At 42.5% G+C, this 19,425-nt stretch overlaps 2 protein-coding genes across 7 annotated transcripts; both read left to right on the top strand.

Annotated features, from left to right (window-relative positions):
- Positions 1 to 798: 798 nt before the first annotated feature.
- tcerg1b (transcription elongation regulator 1b (CA150)) lies at positions 799 to 12,989 on the top strand. Of its 6 annotated transcripts, none has more exons than XM_020109336.2 (22): positions 799 to 951; positions 2,507 to 2,738; positions 3,324 to 3,476; positions 3,724 to 3,985; positions 4,082 to 4,324; positions 5,724 to 5,783; positions 6,955 to 7,029; positions 7,125 to 7,325; positions 7,477 to 7,583; positions 7,907 to 7,995; positions 8,102 to 8,262; positions 8,402 to 8,483; positions 8,605 to 8,740; positions 9,041 to 9,130; positions 9,269 to 9,387; positions 9,608 to 9,758; positions 9,856 to 10,020; positions 10,229 to 10,411; positions 10,719 to 10,898; positions 11,232 to 11,315; positions 11,931 to 12,031; positions 12,220 to 12,989. In XM_020109336.2, the coding sequence occupies exons 1-22, from the start codon at positions 905 to 907 to the stop codon at positions 12,419 to 12,421; spliced, it is 3,123 nt and encodes a 1,040-aa protein (XP_019964895.2). In that variant the 5' UTR covers positions 799 to 904; the 3' UTR covers positions 12,422 to 12,989. The 6 variants fall into 6 exon arrangements, with proteins under 6 accessions (XP_019964895.2, XP_019964893.2, XP_019964897.2 ...); XM_020109334.2 differs by having other exon boundaries at positions 8,102 to 8,289; XM_020109338.2 differs by lacking the exon at positions 6,955 to 7,029.
- A 792-nt stretch (positions 12,990 to 13,781) lies between these two features.
- On the top strand, positions 13,782 to 19,104 carry LOC109643089 (prenylcysteine oxidase-like). Its single transcript, XM_069510031.1, has 7 exons — positions 13,782 to 14,100; positions 14,692 to 14,898; positions 15,078 to 15,252; positions 15,370 to 15,581; positions 15,853 to 15,993; positions 16,374 to 16,785; positions 16,962 to 19,104. The coding sequence occupies exons 1-7, from the start codon at positions 13,992 to 13,994 to the stop codon at positions 17,209 to 17,211; spliced, it is 1,506 nt and encodes a 501-aa protein (XP_069366132.1). The 5' UTR covers positions 13,782 to 13,991; the 3' UTR covers positions 17,212 to 19,104.
- Positions 19,105 to 19,425: the final 321 nt, after the last annotated feature.

The following is a 19,425-nucleotide window of genomic DNA, read 5'->3' as shown; positions in this document are numbered from 1 at the left end:
AAGAGCTGCAGCTGTAACAAATAAAACAAACTCTGTTTAGAATTCTTCATATTTTAAAGTTTCCTGCTGAATATTGGAGATAAACTGGTTTAAGTCTTTTAATTTGAGCTACATTTCAGCTTTCCTCTTGAACTTGCTGCACCTGGTTCTGACAATATTTTAAGGTAATAAAATATATAATAACATTGCTGCTTTCAGATCCTCACAAATTGTGCATGCAGAATCGAATGGAAGAATCGGTGGAGTAACTTAAGTTGTCAGATGAATGTAGCACTAGTATATTTCCCTCTGAAATGCTGTGGTTCAGTGTGTAAGATTTAGGTGAAAGGGAACTATTGGCAGCAATTTAATGCAGAATAATCCTCATGATGTTTTCACTAGTTCATTTCATCTAAATTGTATGAACTGTAGTTTTCTTTACCCCAGAAAAGGCCTTTTATATTTAAATACTTTATATTTACATCGAGGGGACCCTCTCTACGGAGGCAGCCATGTTTTTTTTTACATCTTTTGAGTTTTTATGACAACTGAAGCTCCCACAGGTTCTTCTTCATGTTTGGAAGGAGAGGGTGAGGTGAGGGGTGTTCAGCTGCAACATGACACTCCAACACTAGACATCACTAAATTCTACACACTGCACCTTTACAGTACAAACTATTGTGTGTGGGGGAAAAAACAAGTAGAAGTACCTCAGGACAATAAAGTATATTTTACACGCACGCACGCACACACACACACACGAACAAAGACATCGTGACAAACAGGAAACAAGCGGACAAGTATCATCCAATCAGATCACACACAGCTCGGACTGCGCCATGATTGACAGTGGCCTTGAGCCAATGGGAACGGGAGAAATCACCAAGGGGCGTTTCCAGGAAGAGAGTGGTTACATTTTCCTGTAATGGCGGACCAGGCAGAGAGCGAGACCATCGGATTCAGCGACAACAGGTCAGATAAAACCAAACGCAGTGTTGAAACGAGCGAAGACTCAGTGGAACATTGAGCACAAACTGAGTTTCAATTCCAAGTTGTCTTTTAGGTTGATAGGTTGCGTTAACCGGCGCTTTTCCTTGTGAATGCAGCCACGCTAGCTAACTAGCATGCGGCTAACTAGCCTCTGTTTCCATTCGGCTCTCCTCTACTGTCCGCTCGTGGCACGCGGTAAATACCGACAGCCCGGTCAAACACCGGCAGACATTTCCCTCCTGCACCGGGATGCTTTACTCACAGAGCCCCGCTGCTTCTGTCCAACACGGCTCCCGTCCTGAGTGTGCAATATGGGCTTATTTGCTAGTGCATTATAGCATGCTAGCTCAGCTATGCTACATTCATTAGTAAGCAGAGGCGCACAACTGTGTTTTGAATGGACCGTCTGTGTGTCAGCCTCGTTAGTGACACATTCACCCACTGAGCGTCCGACTTTAGTTTGGGATCGTAATATATGTTCCATGTACGACCAGCAAGACGTCACCCTGAAGAATTCAGCGTTTAAACATGTCGACTAATGCCCATCACGAAGCTAAGTGCTGTCCGACCCGGGTGGTTGCATCTTCCGGCACGTATTTCTGCAGCTCACATCCAGACACTGTGCACAAGTTTCAAGCACATGAGCTCAGCTGGGAGTGTTCATCAAATCCCCCAATTCAGTCTGCAGCACGTGAAGCCACAGACTCACAAAGACCTGTCTTCATTTACAAGGAGTTTGACGCAGGTGATGTGTCCTCAACATCACTCTGTCAGTCTGGGATCTCTCGAAGAGAGAGAAGACACTGAGTTAAACTCAATCCATAGAAAAACTGTGGCAAGTTATCCAATGTTGCTTGGAATAACCCGCCTGCAGATTACATTAAAAACTGAGCTCTAAGACAGTTTGTTTTTAAGTTACTGCACATTGTAATAATGCATTATCTTCTAAAAGTGAACACAGTCATGCTATCCACAAAACATTTATACTAATTGGTTTTGCACAGACAACAGTGATTTAACTGTTCTTTATTATCCAAGATTACACTGATATCATTGCAGTCTGGAATATAAATATGTGAAGAAATGATACCAATTGATTAAAATGACATGTGACCTGCAGTAAATGTTTTTATACTAACTTGTTTTTTTTAGTGGATGTGAATGAGGAGATTTGGGTTGCTATATGATAAAGTAATTCCTAAGATGGATTTCCTCCAGAATTACCTTTAAAGTTCTTGAGACTGGCAGCTGGCAGTGAGTCCTGTGTGGCATCATTCATTCCTGTGCACTCTGATGTTATGACCGACAAATTGACAATTTGTATTAAACATAAACAAAGTGATATTCAGGAAACAATCACCTGGTTAATAAGATGCCTGTATTTCCCTTTATTGTTGCCCCTGCTTACCGGTAGTAAACGTTAGAATTACCTACAGTCCAGTGGGACGTTTGAATATAATGTTAGCTTGTTAGGATCTAGCAAAGTGGCGATATCTTGGTTCTACTCATTTAACTCATTGTTACCTTGTTGTGATAGAATGGCACAGCAGGCGGTGCGGTTCCGCGGCCCTGCCCCAGCACCTGCGCCTGTCCAGACCCCAGTGTTACGAGGCCCACCACCACTCCTTAGGCCACCACCTCCTCCTTTTGGCATGATGAGGGGTCCACCGCCACGACCCCCGTATGCACGTCCACCCTTTGACCCCAACATGCCACCCATCCCACCACCAGGAGGCATGCCACCACCTATCGGACCTCCTCACTTACAGGTGACTGTTTCCCATTCTTATACTAACATGCATGTTTGATTTCATGGAAGTGAAGGGCTGAAGTCTACATCATACTTCAGTTTTGAGCTTCAGTTTTGGTCATTTGATGGTTGGGTTGTGAGTTGTTGAGTTATTGATACCCAGTTTTTCACGAACCTTCAGTGGTGCAGTCATTTGCCCGGGCAGTGTCTGTAGATAAGCTAACCACAAAGCAAGCTCATAATTCTTGCATGATTATCAGCAGTGTTTGATCTTGGAACAGTACAAACAGAATCAAGAAGGGGCATGTCTAACACAGTTTTTATAATCTCCTTGACCTCTACCATCTTCCTAATTGATTTTAGATGCAGTGTGTTTCCTTATTGAATGATATAATAGTGATTTAGCAGATTTGAATTCATAGAGTTAAATAAACAGGCTGCTGGGTAAATTAGCAATGACTCATCTGAGTGGCCACTTTTCTTTTACCTTGTAGCATCACATTTTGTTGGTGAAGGGAGGATTCATATGTGATTATACGGATTCCGAACCATATACCGCACAGTTTGAAAGCTAAATGCTGTGTCTCTATCCTTTTTTCTGCAGAGACCTCCATTCCTTCCCCCTCCCATCGGTAACCTACCGCCTCCTCCTGGGATGCTGTTCCCTCCTGGGATGCCTCCTGTTCCTACATCTGGAACCCCTGCACTCAACCCTACAGAGGAGATATGGGTAGAGAACAAGACGTCGGAGGGGAAGGTAAGCTGGGAGTCGTATGTAAACACACAGCAGGATTGCTATGCTGGTAAATGCATTCTGGAAAAAGATGGATAAATAATGAATGGTCTCTCAGTATGTCAAAATTAAAGTCCTGTTGTAGAGAGAATTAGTCTTCTGGGGTTTTCTGATGATGTAGAAGTTTTGTGTTCGAATACACATGCTCACATACATGATGCAGTTTGTCACCAAGTTAAAAAGCCTTTTCTGTCTGTTTACCTTTTCACAGGCGTATTACTACAATGCCAGGACCAGAGAGTCATCGTGGAGTAAACCTGATGGTGTGAAAATCATCCAGCAGTCTGAACTCAACCCTCTTCTTGCAGGGACAGGAGCAAGTGGGGGGGTGACTGCAGCCGCCAGCTCAAGCACCGTCAACACTACAGCCAGCACGGCCGCAGCAGCATCCTCTACTCAGGCCCTGTCCACAACTCCCTCCCGCACTCTCACCTCCAGTCCAGACTCCCCCTCCCCTTCTGTGACAATTGCAGGTAATTACTTGGGGTATTATCAATCATACTCACATCCACTCATACGTGAAAGCAAAATTTGAAATCCTCTTGTTTTTTTCCTTTTGCTTTCATAAGCCACTGTTGTAGCAGACCTCACCCCTGTTGCCACGGTAACCTCAACTGTTGGCGTGTCTCCAGTCACTGTGGTGACTGTTTCCACGGTGCCATCACCTGTTACAGCGGTGCAGACTGTGTCACTTCTGCCTGCGGCCCTGCCTCACAGTGTGGCCCAGCCCACCACTGCCATACCTGCCTTCCCCCCTGTCATGGTCCCACCTTTCAGGGTGCCTTTGCCGGGCATGCACATTCCTCTACCAGGTAATAACTGCTAACTCACCAAGAGCAACAAACTTACAGACAAAAATAAAGAGCTGCTGTCACTATGCTACTAACCGGCTGTTAAATCTTAAAGCAGTACTTCAATAAATTTGTCAGTGAGCTCTAGGATTTTGGTTTTAGACTGACATGTAGAGAAAGGATGACCATTAAAATATATTTTAATGGATTAGTATTGGCTAAAATATAGCAGATCAAAAAATGATCCTTTTTGTTGTACTTCACACGATTGAGTTTTTGTCCACCTCAGCCTGCTGATGTTGCTGTGCAAACAGGTGTATAACAGCCTTTTTTACGCATATATGCAAATGAAATCTACTGCTTGTGAGTCAGCAGAATGCACAGATTTTGTCTTAGTAGCTTCATAGTTCAACTCTCACTCACTAGCAGAGAGCAGCAGCATACAAACTGTCAATTCCTCCAATTACAAACGTTAGTTGCATGTCACATCAGCTGTAAAGGATTTACCATCCAGCCAAAAATTATTTCACTGGAAAATATAATGTTGGTGATAAGTTAACCAGTTAAGATTTGATTCCTGATTATTTGTCTGATGTTAGGCTCCTTATCTCTACAAATATTTTGAGACAACTGCCATTTAGTTTTCAAACCCTTTGGAAACCCTGATTCAGCATTACAGGCATATTTATGATGACAAGAGTAAATGAGGATAGCTAGTGGATGCCAGTTCTGTTATTGGAACACCACAGGATTATTTAGGGCAACACAAACTCACTCACAGCTTATACATGTAAATAACATGAATTTCTCTGAAAGTATTTAATACTAGACACAGACGGGTTGAGTGCAGTAGGTTACATATACATGTAAGTTAATGTAAATGCTCCAGTTGGTCCTATGTGTTTGCTTTCAGAGATGTTCCTGTTGCTTTTCTATTCTCCGTAAAATGTCGTAATACTTTTTTCTCTCCGTCCTTCGTTTTTTTTAAAGGAAAAGCTCATTTGGGGAGATCATTTTTTATCAGATAGTTACAGTTAGACAGGGGTAGGCCCGAATTAGAAATTTTGTTAATTCATATTATCAGATTGAGAGCTTCTTGATTGATTTCAAGATGTGTGCTGTACCAACCAACGGATTCACTCTTTCAAATATACCTTTTTTCTGTCTTTGTATCAAAATGTAGATATAACAGTCTCCAAATAAAGATGCATTTCATTTGTATACACAATGTACACTGGGCTCTCAAAGTTAAAAAACATCAAGAGACCTTTATAACACAACAATGATGCACTGTCTAAAACCTCGGCGTGTTTGTCTGCGTTTGTCTGAGTGGGAACAAACACTTTAACACACCATGGTAGCTGATGTCTAGTGTCCTGCTGTGTTCAACCAGATCCTTGCTTGTCCATTGTTCTTTCAGGTGTAGCAATGATGCAGATAGTAGGTGCACCCTGTGTAAAGGCAGGCCCCAGCGCCAACGGTAAACACCCCACCGCTCGCCTCTCAGACCCACAGTAGATGGCATGGTAGTGAATGATGTCTACATGAGTCATATGGTATATATTGGACTGTGTTGAATGCTGTGAACATGATCCATTCAGTGTACAGAGGTGAAACCTCTCCCATTTCAACAAACAGACAATGCAGAATATTAGCTTGATACTGAATATACTCACAGACTTCACATCTCTGGATTAAATGTGTCATGCGAACCATTTCATCATCACCATATTTTAGAGTGTAGCTCTGGACAATGTGCTGAAGTCTTGTTTCCAGCACATTCTTGTTAACCCATCATTAATGTTTGACCGTGCTTCTACCTTTAGATTGACATGTCTTATTCATGATGTCCTTATTCTCAAGACATCACTGAAATACCTCGGGATTCGCTGAAATACTAATGGGAAAGTGTTATGGGAAATGTAGTTTATTTGATTATTAGCACTCTTAGCATGCCAAAAGGTTTTAAGTAGTGTTTCAGACAATGGCTGTGACGTTAGTAGCGACAGGAGTGATATTGAAGCAGTTTATAGAAGAGTTTGGTTTTGCTGACATGTTTTAGGAGAAGAACAAGGGGATCTCTGCTTGTCTGCTTTGTTAGTTTTTTAAAAGACGTTCACAAAGTTTGGGAACACCGCAATGATTTACAAGGAAAGTCAAATGTTTTATTTAAGTCTCTCTCTACTTCGGAGGCTGAGAAAAGATTGGAAATTCTGTCAGCTCTTCAGAGAACTCTCAGGTTTTAGCTGGTGGTTTTTCAAACAACACTTTGTATGGCACCTTAGGTCTTAATGGGTTAAACTGGAAATGCCCCTTGTCCTCGGGAAGTGGTAGGCCCTTGTTTTGCTTTGTTTAGTCCGACTGGTAAATGAGAGTTAATTTGAAAATCAGTAGCTAAATCGTAAAGTGAACCAGTTAGGAATACAAGTCGTGGTCATGTGGTTGTCCTCTTGTCCTCTTTTGTGGCATGGTTGTGTGTTTGTTCATGTATGTGTGTTTGCTGTCTGTAAGTTATGTTTAGACTGCAGCAGTTTCTTCTTTTCACTCTAATAATCTACTCCTCCACACGTTGAGGCACATACTTTTAATGTTGCAGTTAATCAGTTTTATGCTGCCTGTGGAGCTCAATCTCTTACCTCTGGTTTTCCTAGTTCATGTTGATTACAAATGGGCAACCTGGAATATGACTCGCCACAAAATTACATATAAACAAATGCCTGATAGAGGTTAGTCCACCACATTGTATTGTATTGTTGGTTAGGACAGAAAGATGACAGTTGGTTAATAATGGTCTGTCTCTTTCCTCTCTGACTGATTACAGGCATGCTTCCTGGTATGGGCCCGCCTTTAGTTTCCATGATGCACCCCCAGCTGGCTCTCTCGGCTGCTCCTGCTTCCATGGCCGGATCGTTGCACCTTCCAGAGTGGTCAGAGTACAAAACAGCTGATGGGAAAACGTACTACTACAACAACCGAACACTGGAGTCCACCTGGGAGAAACCACAGGCCCTGGTGGAGAAAGGTAGGCATTGCTCACAAGTGCACACAGAAAAGTTAAAGCTTTATTTGTTGAGCTTCATTATTAGTAATCTTTGTTTGTGTGTGTCTGTTTGTCTGTATCAAGACCAAGGCAGTTGGGTTCACTTTTAACACTTTCTCTGTACTGTTATCAGAAAAAGAAGCAGAAAAACTCAAGGAGCGTTTGGCCCAGGAGGAAGCTGAGGCAATGGAGATGGAGGATGAAGAGAACAAAAATGAAAACATGAACAATGAGAAGGAGGTGTGTGAAAAGATGAAACATAAAGTTGCTTTGTTGCGATAGGATAACTAATTCAATATTATCACTTAATTTATGTCCATTATAATACATGTTGGATTTTTTTTTTAAAAGCACCCGTATATTTTTATATTAAGGGTATTTTTTTACTTTCCGGTGAAATCGGTTAGATATCTCAAATCTCAATACATGTAACTAGAATTAATGCGAAAAGACACAGAGAATTATAATTTTTTATGTTATCGGTGTAAAAGTAGTTCTGGTAAATTTGTATGATTCAGGCACTGTTATGCTCTATAGCTATGTTATTTCTCTTTTCTATCAAGGAGCCTAAAGAAGAAGAGATGACAGAAGAGGAAAAAGCCGCCCAGAAAGCCAGGCCTGTAGCCACCAACCCTATCCCTGGCACACCATGGTATGCACACCTCAACGCAGAACATGTTATCTACACTGCATTCATATTTTCTCTACACTTAGTGGCTCTTCTTGATGACTGTGTGTGTCGGATCAATTTATCTCAGGTGTGTGGTATGGACGGGTGATGATCGCGTGTTTTTCTACAACCCCACAACACGGCTGTCCATGTGGGACCGACCCGAGGAGCTGGTTGGTCGAGCTGACGTCGACAAGCACATCCAGGAGCCGCCACACAAGAGAGGCCTGGAGGACAGCAAGAAGACAGGTGTGGACAAAGACGCACTCGCATTCAGTCAGTAATTATCACATTGCATAAAGCACTTGATTTTTAAAATTTCTGTTCTGTTTCTGTTATTCTAAACACTGTACTGTCCTATTTATTTTGTCTGTGTGGTCGCACACAGGAATCAACAAGGAAGAGCCAGAGTTAGCGATGGCTACTGAAGAAAATCTAGATGAGGAGCCAACAAAAGCCAAAAAGAGGAAGTAAGTTTCCCAGTAAAACTTGTAAAATACTCACTTCATACTCCTCTACTATCCCATTTACTTTTCTCTAAATTCCTTTCACATGTTTTAATCTTGCCTTCGTCTGTCTCCTTTTTTACAGGAAGGAGGAGCCAAAGGAGGCGGACTCAGAGAAGGAAGCAGCAATGGAGGCAGAACTCAGAGCTGCCAGAGAAAGAGCCATAGTGCCTCTGGAGGCCAGGATGACCCAGTTCAAAGAAATGCTGCTGGAAAGAGGGGTAACACAACTCTTATGCTGATTGATATTTTAAGGTAAAGTTTATTGGTCTTTGTCTGAAGACACACCATCACAAGACTGGGCTTTTAGGCTAATGTTTTCCTGGCAATTCTTTTAATGAACCTTGTTATTCCTTTAATTGTTCTCACATGTTGATAGTATTTTATTGTCAAGGACAAATTTTACATAATAATGTTCCTGGTTTTGTTAGTAAGTGGTCATAGTTAACAGTTGATATCAGACAGTGGTGGTATATCGTCACAGATCAGTGTCTAATACCACTGTTCTTCTTCACATGCAGGTGTCTGCATTCTCAACTTGGGACAAAGAGCTTCATAAGATTGTGTTTGACCCTCGTTACCTTCTGCTCAACCCAAAAGAAAGAAAACAGGTTTGGTCCCTCTTGCTGTCTTGTGTTTCTGTCTCCTCCTTTATAACTCATTCTCATTTTCTCATAGTATTGTCATTACCATAAGGGCCATGCTTAAAAATCCTTCAGTCATAGGTTTGTGGTTCATGTCCATTTTAGGTGTTTGATCAGTATGTGAAGACGCGAGCAGAGGAGGAGAGGAAGGAGAAGAAGAACAAGCTGATGCAGGCCAAAGACGAGTTCAGGAGGATGATGGAAGAGGCTAAGTTCACACCCAGGTAAACAGCTTTAAGATATTTACAGCTTTGGCATAAATCTACTGATATTTACTCAAAGGTAAATAAAGCCATTTTCTGACATGAACTCCTCAGAAGCTTGCAGGCTGCTTCCAAAGTATTAGTATTTAACATGAGATGTAATTCATATATATCTATTTTTCAGGTTGTGCCAAAGAGATAATATTTCTGAGATGTTTGGAACTCTTTTTTTTATTTGCAGAACAACGTTTAGTGAATTTGCGATGAAGCATGGCCGCGACCCGCGATTCAAGACCATAGAGAAGATGAAGGACAGGGAGGCCATCTTTGTGGAATTCATCACCGCTATGAGGAAGAGGGAGAAAGAGGATTCCAAGTCCAGAGGAGAGAAGGTAAAACTCACTGGCACGTTAAAATCTCAAGTTGAAGGTATAATGAACTTTTGGGCAGATTTCTGATTCGTTTAAATATTTGTATGTCTGGTTTCAGGTGAAGTTAGACTTCTTTGATCTCCTGAATGAACAGCACATAGAGGGAGGCCAGCGATGGAGCAAAATTAAAGAGAGGCTAGAGACGGACCCACGATACAAGTCTGTGGACAGCTCTGCACTCAGAGAAGAACTTTTCAAACAGTACATCGAGAAACAAGCCAAGGTGGGAGCATCTCTGCTTGTTTGAAACATGAATTATGTGTAAGGGACAGTGAAATGGAGCGAGGATGTAAAATTGTAATTTCTCTTGTTATTCATTCTCATTTTTTGCCATGTTTCTCTGAATTTTTTTGAGAATTTGCATGAGAGTATGATAGAAACCCAGCTATTGTCGGCATCCCATCACAGACCATGTGTGTCACACCCCACAGAACGTGGACATCGACAAGGAGCGAGAGTTGGAGCGGCAGGCTCGTATCGAGGCCAGTCTCAGAGAGAGGGAGCGTGAGGTTCAGAAGGCCCGATCAGAACAGACCAAAGAGATCGACCGAGAAAGGGAGCAGCACAAGAGGGAGGAGGCCATCCAGCATTTTAAAGCGCTCATGTCTGATATGGTGAGATTCTCTGCAGATTTTCATTTTTGAATGAAATGTGCTGTATTTAAAATTTCACGAAGTCTTGATATGTCAACAGTTTGACATTTTTAGATATAATGAAGAAAAAGTAAAAGCTGATTCTAACCTTTCAGACAAAAGTCTAGTTGTATCCATTCAGTCCCAAAGGAAAGAAGTCAGATGCATTTTGACTGCCGCAATAATCACATTCCTACACATTTGTGAAATCCAAGTAAATTTGTAGGAGCACAATTTTAACTAGTGCCTTTCAGCTAGAACCATTATAATTTCATAATTTCTTCCACAGGTACGTTCTTCAGATGCAACGTGGTCAGACACGCGTCGTAACCTGAGGAAGGACCATCGTTGGGAGTCGGCTTCACTGCTGGAGAGAGAGGAGAAGGAGAAGCTGTTTAATGAACACGTAGAAGCTCTGGCCAAGAAGAAGAAAGAACATTTCAGGCAGCTTCTGGATGAGACTAGCATGGTGAGGAGTAAAAACATGAAGCGAGAACAGTCAACAGCAGGAAAAGTGACCAACTATCTTTAATAAGCTTTTTTAATTTATTATCTGTTTGCTTTTTTCTTATGTGTGATAAAAAATGTGGTTACCTGGGTTCGGACAAAAAATTAGAAATGATAATTTGGTTTCAGTTATAACCAGAGAGGCAAGAAGGAAACTGATACTCCAGTTTTTAAGGGGATATTAATGTCCATCTAAAGTGTCTATTTAAATGCTTTATCCATTGTTTTTAACAACCTAGGTCAAGTTGATCACTGGTTCATTTTATGAGCTCATCGATGGGTGTTTGTGTTGTAGATCACCTTGACAACTAGTTGGAAGGAGGTGAAGAAGGTCATCAAAGAGGATCCTCGCTGTATTAAGTTCTCTTCCAGTGACAGAGTAAGTCTTTTCATGAGAAACCTCACTGTTATTTTGTTTGTGTGTAATAATATATTGATGAAATATGAGCTAACCTGTCAACAAGTCTGTCTTTTCTCTGGGGACATTTTGACTTACAAACCTAAATTACCTTTTTCTGGTTGAAGTTCCCCGCTCAATCCAATCACTGTTCTTTCCACTTAAATATAAAAAGCCTTGACCCTGAACAACATGTGCATTTATCCACACATATCTCTGAAGGTCTTCTGCACGTGTTATATGATATGTTCCGAAAACAACAAAAAACTGTTGGAATACAAAAACACGCTGAATCAAGTAGTTTACAATATTGTTCTGCAGAAATGTTTGTCAGCACGAAGACTGATCTGTTCTGTACATGTTAAACCAGTGAATTCATTTCATATCATCAGACTTGTAGCAAACTATGTCACTAATGCAATTTACAGTAATTTAGAAGTTTGTTGACTCATTCGGGGCAAGTGTCACTTATAGGAAAAGCTTAGGTATTTATTGAATTATACAAATGGTGGTGTGGTTTTAGTAACTTTACTTACAGTACTCACTGTACTGTATTTGATTTTTAATGTGTGATGATCTGTTCGTCTGTCTGTGTAGAAGAGACAACGTGAGTTTGAAGACTACATCAAGGACAAGTACATCACGGCCAAAGCTGACTTCAGAACGTTGCTAAAGGAGACAAAGTTCATCACGTACAGGTTTGTACGCTCACTGTCACATAGTAGAGAGGCATTAACAAAGCATGTTATTAATAGCATTTAAAATGTTACAAATGATTTTTGAGCACATTCAGTATAAATATCTTGGTGTTGCAGTGAATCCTGCACAGGGACGATATTGTTCATAGTTTGACCATCCTGCCTTCTTCCTGTCTGCCTCTGTCTAGGTCAAGGAAGCTTATCCAGGAGTCAGAGCAGCATCTGAAGGACGTGGAGAAGATCCTTCAGAATGACAAGCGTTACCTTGTTCTGGAGTGTGTCCCAGAGGAGCGCAGGAAGCTCATTATGTTCTACATTGAAGACCTAGACCGCCGCGGGCCGCCACCTCCCCCCACGGCCTCTGAGCCCACCAGACGCTCTACCAAGTGACAAGTCGCATCACCAACTCGGCCAGTGTCCTTCACGTCCTTGCCCTCCACTCGGCCAGAGCATGACATCCCCCCAACATCCCCCTCATCCCCGCCCTCCTGGCCAGTGGCTGGCCTTGCAGTGTTATGACTGGGGGTTATGTTGCTTAGAGATGTACCAGAGAAATGAATGGTAAAGGTCTCTGTGTTATGTCGCCTCTTAGCCGTGAATTAGCCCTGCATTCAACACTACAGCAGGGAGCAGAGGTTACCTGATCTCAAGGTGACCCTTGACCTCTCACCTCTGACTGACCACATTTGAGGGAGAGAGGGATAGTGATGAGGCTGCTGCCCAGGCAGCCACAGAGGTGTAAGATAACCGATGTAAATGAAGAGGAGCGTGTGTGGGAGTGTGTCTGTGAGTGTGTGTGTATGCATGTGTCTGAGGCGTCCTTAAGCCTTACTTCTCCACTGTGCCACTTACCAATTCAGCGGCTCAGTGTGAATGTTAGTTTCTGCTCAGTGGTTTACTCCGATGTTGCAGCAGTTTCTCTGTTGAATAAATAAAGGCAACTTCCACTGTTTTTCAATTTGTCGTCCTGTGGATTTTATGACTCTGAAAGTCTGGAACTCATCACATTGAGAAAATAGTCAAACTAAACCTCTTTTCATTAAGGAGCAGATGAACCTCCAGAAACCTGTTGTCGGGCCCCTATTGACAGTTAAAGCAGTTAAATGATTTCACCTGACTATGTGAGCAACCAATCATCTAGAGCTGAAATAAGTACGTTTATAGGCCGATTTGATGTTGGTACAAAATGATTTTTTAAAGTTCTCATTAGTGATTATTTTAATCAAGTAAGAAGCAGCTTCTTAAATGTCATGTTATGTTTCTGGTTAACTATGATGTTAAATAAAACCTAAGGGACTTTTGGCCTCTGATTAGACAAAAAAACGTTATACGTTATCTGAATATGTAAAAATGGGCATATTTCACTATTTTGACATTGTTTACACTTTTGGTTTGTAGTAACCTATTGATGATCAATCACTTCATAAATTAGACTAAAACCAGATTATATTTTATCATCCACTCCACCAGATAGAAATAAAGTATATATAAGTTTATATATAAGATATTTTAGTTTGCATCCAGTCATAGTATATACAGTATATACAGCCCACTTTTTATTTTCTTAAAATAAGTTACTGTACTTAGATATTTTATATCACATAGAGTCATTGAGTATATACAGCCCACATATGTTTAATTTAATTTATATACAATCAATGTGTTGTGCATATTTCCTAGTTTCACGTACACGCTTTGATGACGTAAGCAGCTCAGACGCTTGTGATTGGCTGAGACGAGGCTGCGGTTCAGGTGACGTCATGTTGCCGGATGTAAGCGGTCCCTCAGTGAAGTCGCCACCGTCACGTTCAGGTGGTTTAATACACGATCTCTCAGCTCTGCTTCAAAATAAAACAGAGATGAACACGGACGGTGGATCTGAGTAAAGACGGAGTCCAGCTTTAACTGGAGCCGAACCAGCCGCTGCTCCTCTCCTCTCCTCCCCGGCTCTGCTGCCGCTATGGACGGCTCTCTGCTGCCGCTGCTCGCCGCGCTGCTCTCCGCCTGCTCGGTTGTCGGAGACCCGGAGGGACACGCTCATGTTGACGGAGCTCCGCCTTCGAAAATAGGCAAGAAAGCCGGGGTCCAAACACCACAGTCGGCCGCTGGTTGTAGCTGACGTTTGCGTCCAGCTACAGGCTAATATCGATGAGCTAATAAACGGACATTGAACGGAACATCCCCTCATTTTACACGTTATGTTTATGTCTGTGTGCTGCTGCAGCTTTAGGTATATGTAGCTGCTGTGTTGCTAGCTAAATTTAAGGTGATCATTCTTTCCCGTTTTAGTTCGATTTTACTAAAGATCCATGTTTCCACATTCATCCAAACATGATATTCAAGTTATTAGAGATCATCAAAATCTGGTTCATTGTCCAAATAGGTTTCTAGAGATTATAACAAAATGGTCAGAGCAAAAATACAAGGACAACACAGCTGAACAGAGAGAAACAAACTTAAGACCATTATTTACCTTTTTTTTTTTTTTTTAACATGACATACATTCTAGAAATAACAATGTCATAGGGCTCATTTTCTAATATATATATACATATATATATATGTATACATAAATACACATTTATAAAGAGACAGTGTGGTTTTCAGAAACTCTCACATTCTAAAATTTCACTCTTCTTCTCTGATCCCCTGTTCTCCAGCGGTGATCGGGGCGGGGATAGGAGGCAGCGCCACGGCCCACTTCCTGCGCCAGCACTTCGGCCCTGAGGTGCAGGTGGACGTGTTTGAAAAGGGTGAGGTCGGGGGTCGTCTCGCCACCGTGACCGTCAATCACAATGACTATGAGTCTGGAGGTTCCATCATTCACTCCCTCAACCTCCACATGCAGGAGTTTGTCAAACAACTCGGTGGGTGCTCAAACACACACACACGTCATAGTTTGTGAAACATAGTAAGAAATATTGATATTTTGAAGAAGATATTCTGTCCTTTTTACATTAAAAGTGAACAAACTAAGAAAGAAAGTCCCCCCCGCCCTGCGTCTGTGTGTTCTGTCCTTTGTGTTTTCTTGTGTTGGCCCCTGAAGGTATGAAGTACCGTCGCAGCGTGGCGGGAAAGACGGCAGTGTTTAATGGCAAGGAGATGATTCTGGAGGAGACAGACTGGTACCTGCTGGACCTGTTCCGACTGTGGTGGCGCTACGGCATCAGCTTCATACGCCTGCAGATGTGGGTGGAGGAAATTATGGAGAAATTTATGAGGTGAGCCAGAAATGTGAATCGTTGATGCACAGATATTTCGCTAATGATCTGTTGTTCCAATTCAAGATAAGAATGACTCATGTAGTATGTCCATCTGTGTTTACATGCACATTAAAGGATATACAAGTACCAGGCCCATGGCTACGCCTTCAGCTCGGTAGAGGAGCTGCTGGACTCTCTGGGAGGGAGTGGTTTCATCAACATGACACGAAGGCCGCTCTCCGATTCGCTGCTGGAGCTGGGTGTGTCACAGCGCTTCATCGACGAGGTGATCGCACCCGTCATGAGGGTCAACTACGGGCAGAACGTCAGCATCCCAGCCTTCATAGGTCAGATGAAATGAGCGATGGAGTGATGGTGCGGTGGAATTAGAGTGAAGGTTGCAGTGTTGAAATTAGCAACATCATAGAGAGGAAAGAAAGAGAGGAGACACAGGAGGGGGTGGGAGGAGCAGGTAGATGAGAGTAGCAGAGAGGAAGGCAAGGTGAGAGGAGGGTGCGGACTGTGGGATCATGGGAACAAGAAAACGTGTGGGCAGCTTACAATTAGCTTATAGAACTTGACACTGTGTTGTGAGTGACTGTGTGCGTTTTTTTTCAGGTGCTGTGTCTTTAGCTGGTGCCCAGAACCACCAGTGGGCGGTGGAAGGAGGAAACAAGCTGGTGTGTTCTGGCCTGTTGAAGATAGCTAACGCTAACCTGCTGCAGGCAGAAGTCAACACCATCTCCCCCATCCAGACAGGTCCTTACTCCTGATATTGTCTGAATGCGACCACACCGAGCAACTTATTTATTTTTATACAGTTTTAAATGGATTTTCAGTTTTTGGAGTGACACAATCAAACAGTCCAGTTTGTGGCATATACTGTACAACCCTTGTGCATGGCAGGAACAACCATTGTTTGGGGTTGTCTGTCCCATCCTTGTGAGCATGAACTCTCGAGAGGGAACATCTTGGGTACAAATGTTTTCAGTGGTTAAAGTCACAGTGACATAAGTCTGGGAAAAACATGTATGTAGACTGAAACTGCACCGGATGGCGAAGGCGTACAACCACAGGACTAATTCTAGTTTTGAAATGCAGTATAGTGTTGACACTGACTTTGTGTATTTGTCTTGTAGGGGAGTCGCTCCAGTACCAGCTGAGCTTTACCACTGCAGCAGGAACTGAATCAGAGCTGTATGACATCGTTGTGTTGGCGACGCCGCTCCCGGCCAGTGTCGAGTCTGGAGTCCAGTTCCAGGGTTTCACACCTCCCTTTGACCAGCTCCCCGGCAACTACCACAGCACTGTAGCAACCATCGTCCACGGTTACCTCAACACCTCTTTCTTTGGCTTCCCCGACCCCCGCCTGTTCCCCTTCGCCAGCATCTTGACATCTGAGACACCCGATGTGTTCTTCAACAGCGTGGCGAGCATTTGCCCCGTCAACATCTCGTCAGGGTTCCGGCGTAAGCAGCCTCAAGAGGCTGGAGTCTATAAAGTATTCTCGCCACAGCATCTGGAAAAGTCTCAGCTCAAAACACTCTTCAGGTCAGTCACTTCCTTCCTGGATAAGTCATCATAAAACCAGCAAACATTCAAGAATCGGTCTGCCTATGTGCAACAAATGCCATGCCACACTGATTGAACTTGGTGATTATGCTGTCATATATATGAATACATTTACAGTTACACTTCTCCATCTTGACTGTTCTTCTCATCTTTAGGTCGTACTACTCGGTGCAGGTGACAGAGTGGCAGCCCTACTCTCATTACAGCAGCAGCCAGGGTCTGCCGCCTGTGGAGCTCCATCCCAACCTCTACTACCTCAACGGCATCGAGTGGGCTGGCAGTGCCATGGAGATGAGCTCAGTGGCTGCCAAGAACATCGCCCTGCTGGCCTACCACCGCTGGAACAGACAGGTGGACATGGTGGACCAGAGAGATCTGATGCACAGAATCAAGACGGAATTATGACCAGAAAGTCACAACACGCTTAATTGCGGATACATATCCAAGTGTTTGTGGAGGGAGGTGGAGAGATGGTTTCTGGGTAATTGCGCATCCAAAAAAAAAAGGTCTTCAGGGGTGCATTCGACTCTGAAGAGGTGAGATCCATCCCAGGACCCTCTGCCAGCGTGGATTTGAATGGACCAGGGCATATGGGGGTATCAGCTCACACGCACTGCGTGAGTTTTGAGCCGAGAAGAAGAATCTGTGAACTTCAGTCACTTCACTGGTGATCGTCACACATTCATCATTCAAACACTGTTCTTTGTTCTCAGTTTTTCTTGGAAATAGAAATTAAACAAATGAGTCCAGGAAGCAACACATCCGGCAGCGTCGCTCTGAGGTGGAAACTTAGGACGAGCTTGATAAAACTTTTCTTGAGTCGGGTGCTGATTGAGTTCTTGAATTTTTCTAAAGATACGTAAGATATATCTTTATACATGTTATATACAGAACAAAATATGTTGCTGATACAAACAGAAAAACAACTCAGTAAAAGCCGGTTTGATTTTGCTAATTGCATCGTTGTCTGTGCCAGGGACACATCAAATATAGTATATGAGGCATGTTACCGTATTGTTAAATGATTGGTTGGTAATACTCGTAGTTGAATTGTTGCTGCAGGCAGCTTTTCTCCAGGAATGAGGAAACCAAGCAACAGTGGAAAACACCAGCTGATATTTATCTCAGTAGAAAGTGAATGCACTGAATGGAGATTGTTTTTTTTCAGAGTTGCTGGTGCTCTGTGTAAATCAATATTCCTGTTTGCACGTCAAGACACTTTGACACTTGTCGGCTGAAGACTCAAAAGAGGAATGAGACAGATGAACGGCGGCTTTTTGTCTGTGCTGCAGCAGCTTGTGATTTAACTTGAGGCACATAAACCAGCATTGACGTCTAATCAGAAACAACTGCAGCAACGCCGTCACCTTCGGACTGTTGGAGATGTCGTTAATCTCATTTCAGTAGCATTTTTGCAAAGTAATAAAATAATTATTTATTCTGACTCACAGTCGTTGCCACTGGTGCTCTGCTCTGTTTGACTATTTCATCATCTCCCCTCTCCTCCTGCTTTAGTTGCACAATCCTCTGGAAAAAAACATCTTTCTTCAGTGAAGAATTGAGCCATCAAGCTCACTGGACAAAATAAAAGCAGAGGACAGATCTGTGGATCTGCAGGGGGGCTGGAGCCAATCCCAGTTAACATTGGGCGAGAGGCACGTTACACCCTGGAGGCCAATATATACAGACAGTTCACATTCACACATACGGGCAGTTTCGACTCTCCAATTAACCTAACCCGCAATCTGCATGTTTTTGGACTATGGGAAAATGCCAGATTATACCAAGCAAACACATGAAGACATGCAAACAGAAAGACCCCGGCCCAACCGGCATTCAAACCAGGAACGTTCTGGCTGTTAGGCGACTGTGTTAATGACCACTGTGCCACCCTTTTATAATAAGGTTGAGAAAACACATGAAGATAAAATTAGATATACCACTTCCAACAATGGATAGTGTTGAAAAAGATTTGGCGGCATTATAAGAAACCACCAACTGTTGTTTATCTTCAAAACACTTTGAGAAATGCCTTCTTTTAATAATGTACATTTACTGTGGATTACTGGACTGTTCACATTAAAGGGCTTCAGTTGTGATGTGACTGTGGCATGTGATAAGAAAACACTGCGACCCTTTAACCTGAAGAAAGTCTTTCCAAGATGGAGTCAGAAATTAAAATAAAGGCTGTTTATCTTTTGTTCTGCACAGCTGACGTTCAAGGATTTACTGTATGTAGAAAAAGTATCCACTCGATGTAAAAGAAAAGACAAATAAACACAATGAGCATTATGGAAACATGTAGTTGTTTTTTTTCTCTCCAGAGTTTGCTCTGTTGTCATGGTGATGGATCTGATAACATCATTTCTACCTCAGCACATTTTCAGGACTTCTCATCTGTGTTGGAATAAAAATTGATCATGATGAAGACCATGCGATGAAGGGGAAAGCTCCTGCATGACCTTGTGGGATGTATGACACCTGTGCAAAAACAAAAGTACAGTCTGTTTATTTGTCAGGGGTTTTGCGCAGTGTTGATGTCCTTTACTTGAAAGTACAAATAAAACAATGTTAAAGTTCTCGATTACAAGTAAATGACCTTCATTTAAAAGAGAAATT

This window comes from Paralichthys olivaceus, chromosome 15 (assembly GCF_024713975.1).
Source record: "Paralichthys olivaceus isolate ysfri-2021 chromosome 15, ASM2471397v2, whole genome shotgun sequence".
Lineage (NCBI taxonomy): Eukaryota > Metazoa > Chordata > Actinopteri > Pleuronectiformes > Paralichthyidae > Paralichthys > Paralichthys olivaceus.
The sequence above is the reverse complement of the archived record's forward strand: the minus strand, read 5'-3'. Positions and strand labels throughout refer to the sequence as shown.

Bases quoted from the DNA above. Each gene is read 5' to 3' on its own strand.
- LOC109643089 (XM_069510031.1), top strand. From the start codon at position 13,992: ATGGACGGCTCTCTGCTGCCGCTGCTCGCCGCGCTGCTCTCCGCCTGC. The intron at 15,582-15,852 runs GTCAGATGAAAT...GTTTTTTTTCAG, and splicing joins CAGCATCCCAGCCTTCATAG to GTGCTGTGTCTTTAGCTGGT. The intron at 15,994-16,373 runs GTCCTTACTCCT...TTTGTCTTGTAG, and splicing joins CATCTCCCCCATCCAGACAG to GGGAGTCGCTCCAGTACCAG.
- tcerg1b (XM_020109334.2), top strand. From the start codon at position 905: ATGGCGGACCAGGCAGAGAGCGAGACCATCGGATTCAGCGACAACAG. The intron at 5,784-6,954 runs GTAAACACCCCA...TGGTTTTCCTAG, and splicing joins GGCAGGCCCCAGCGCCAACG to TTCATGTTGATTACAAATGG. The intron at 7,996-8,101 runs GTATGCACACCT...AATTTATCTCAG, and splicing joins CCTATCCCTGGCACACCATG to GTGTGTGGTATGGACGGGTG.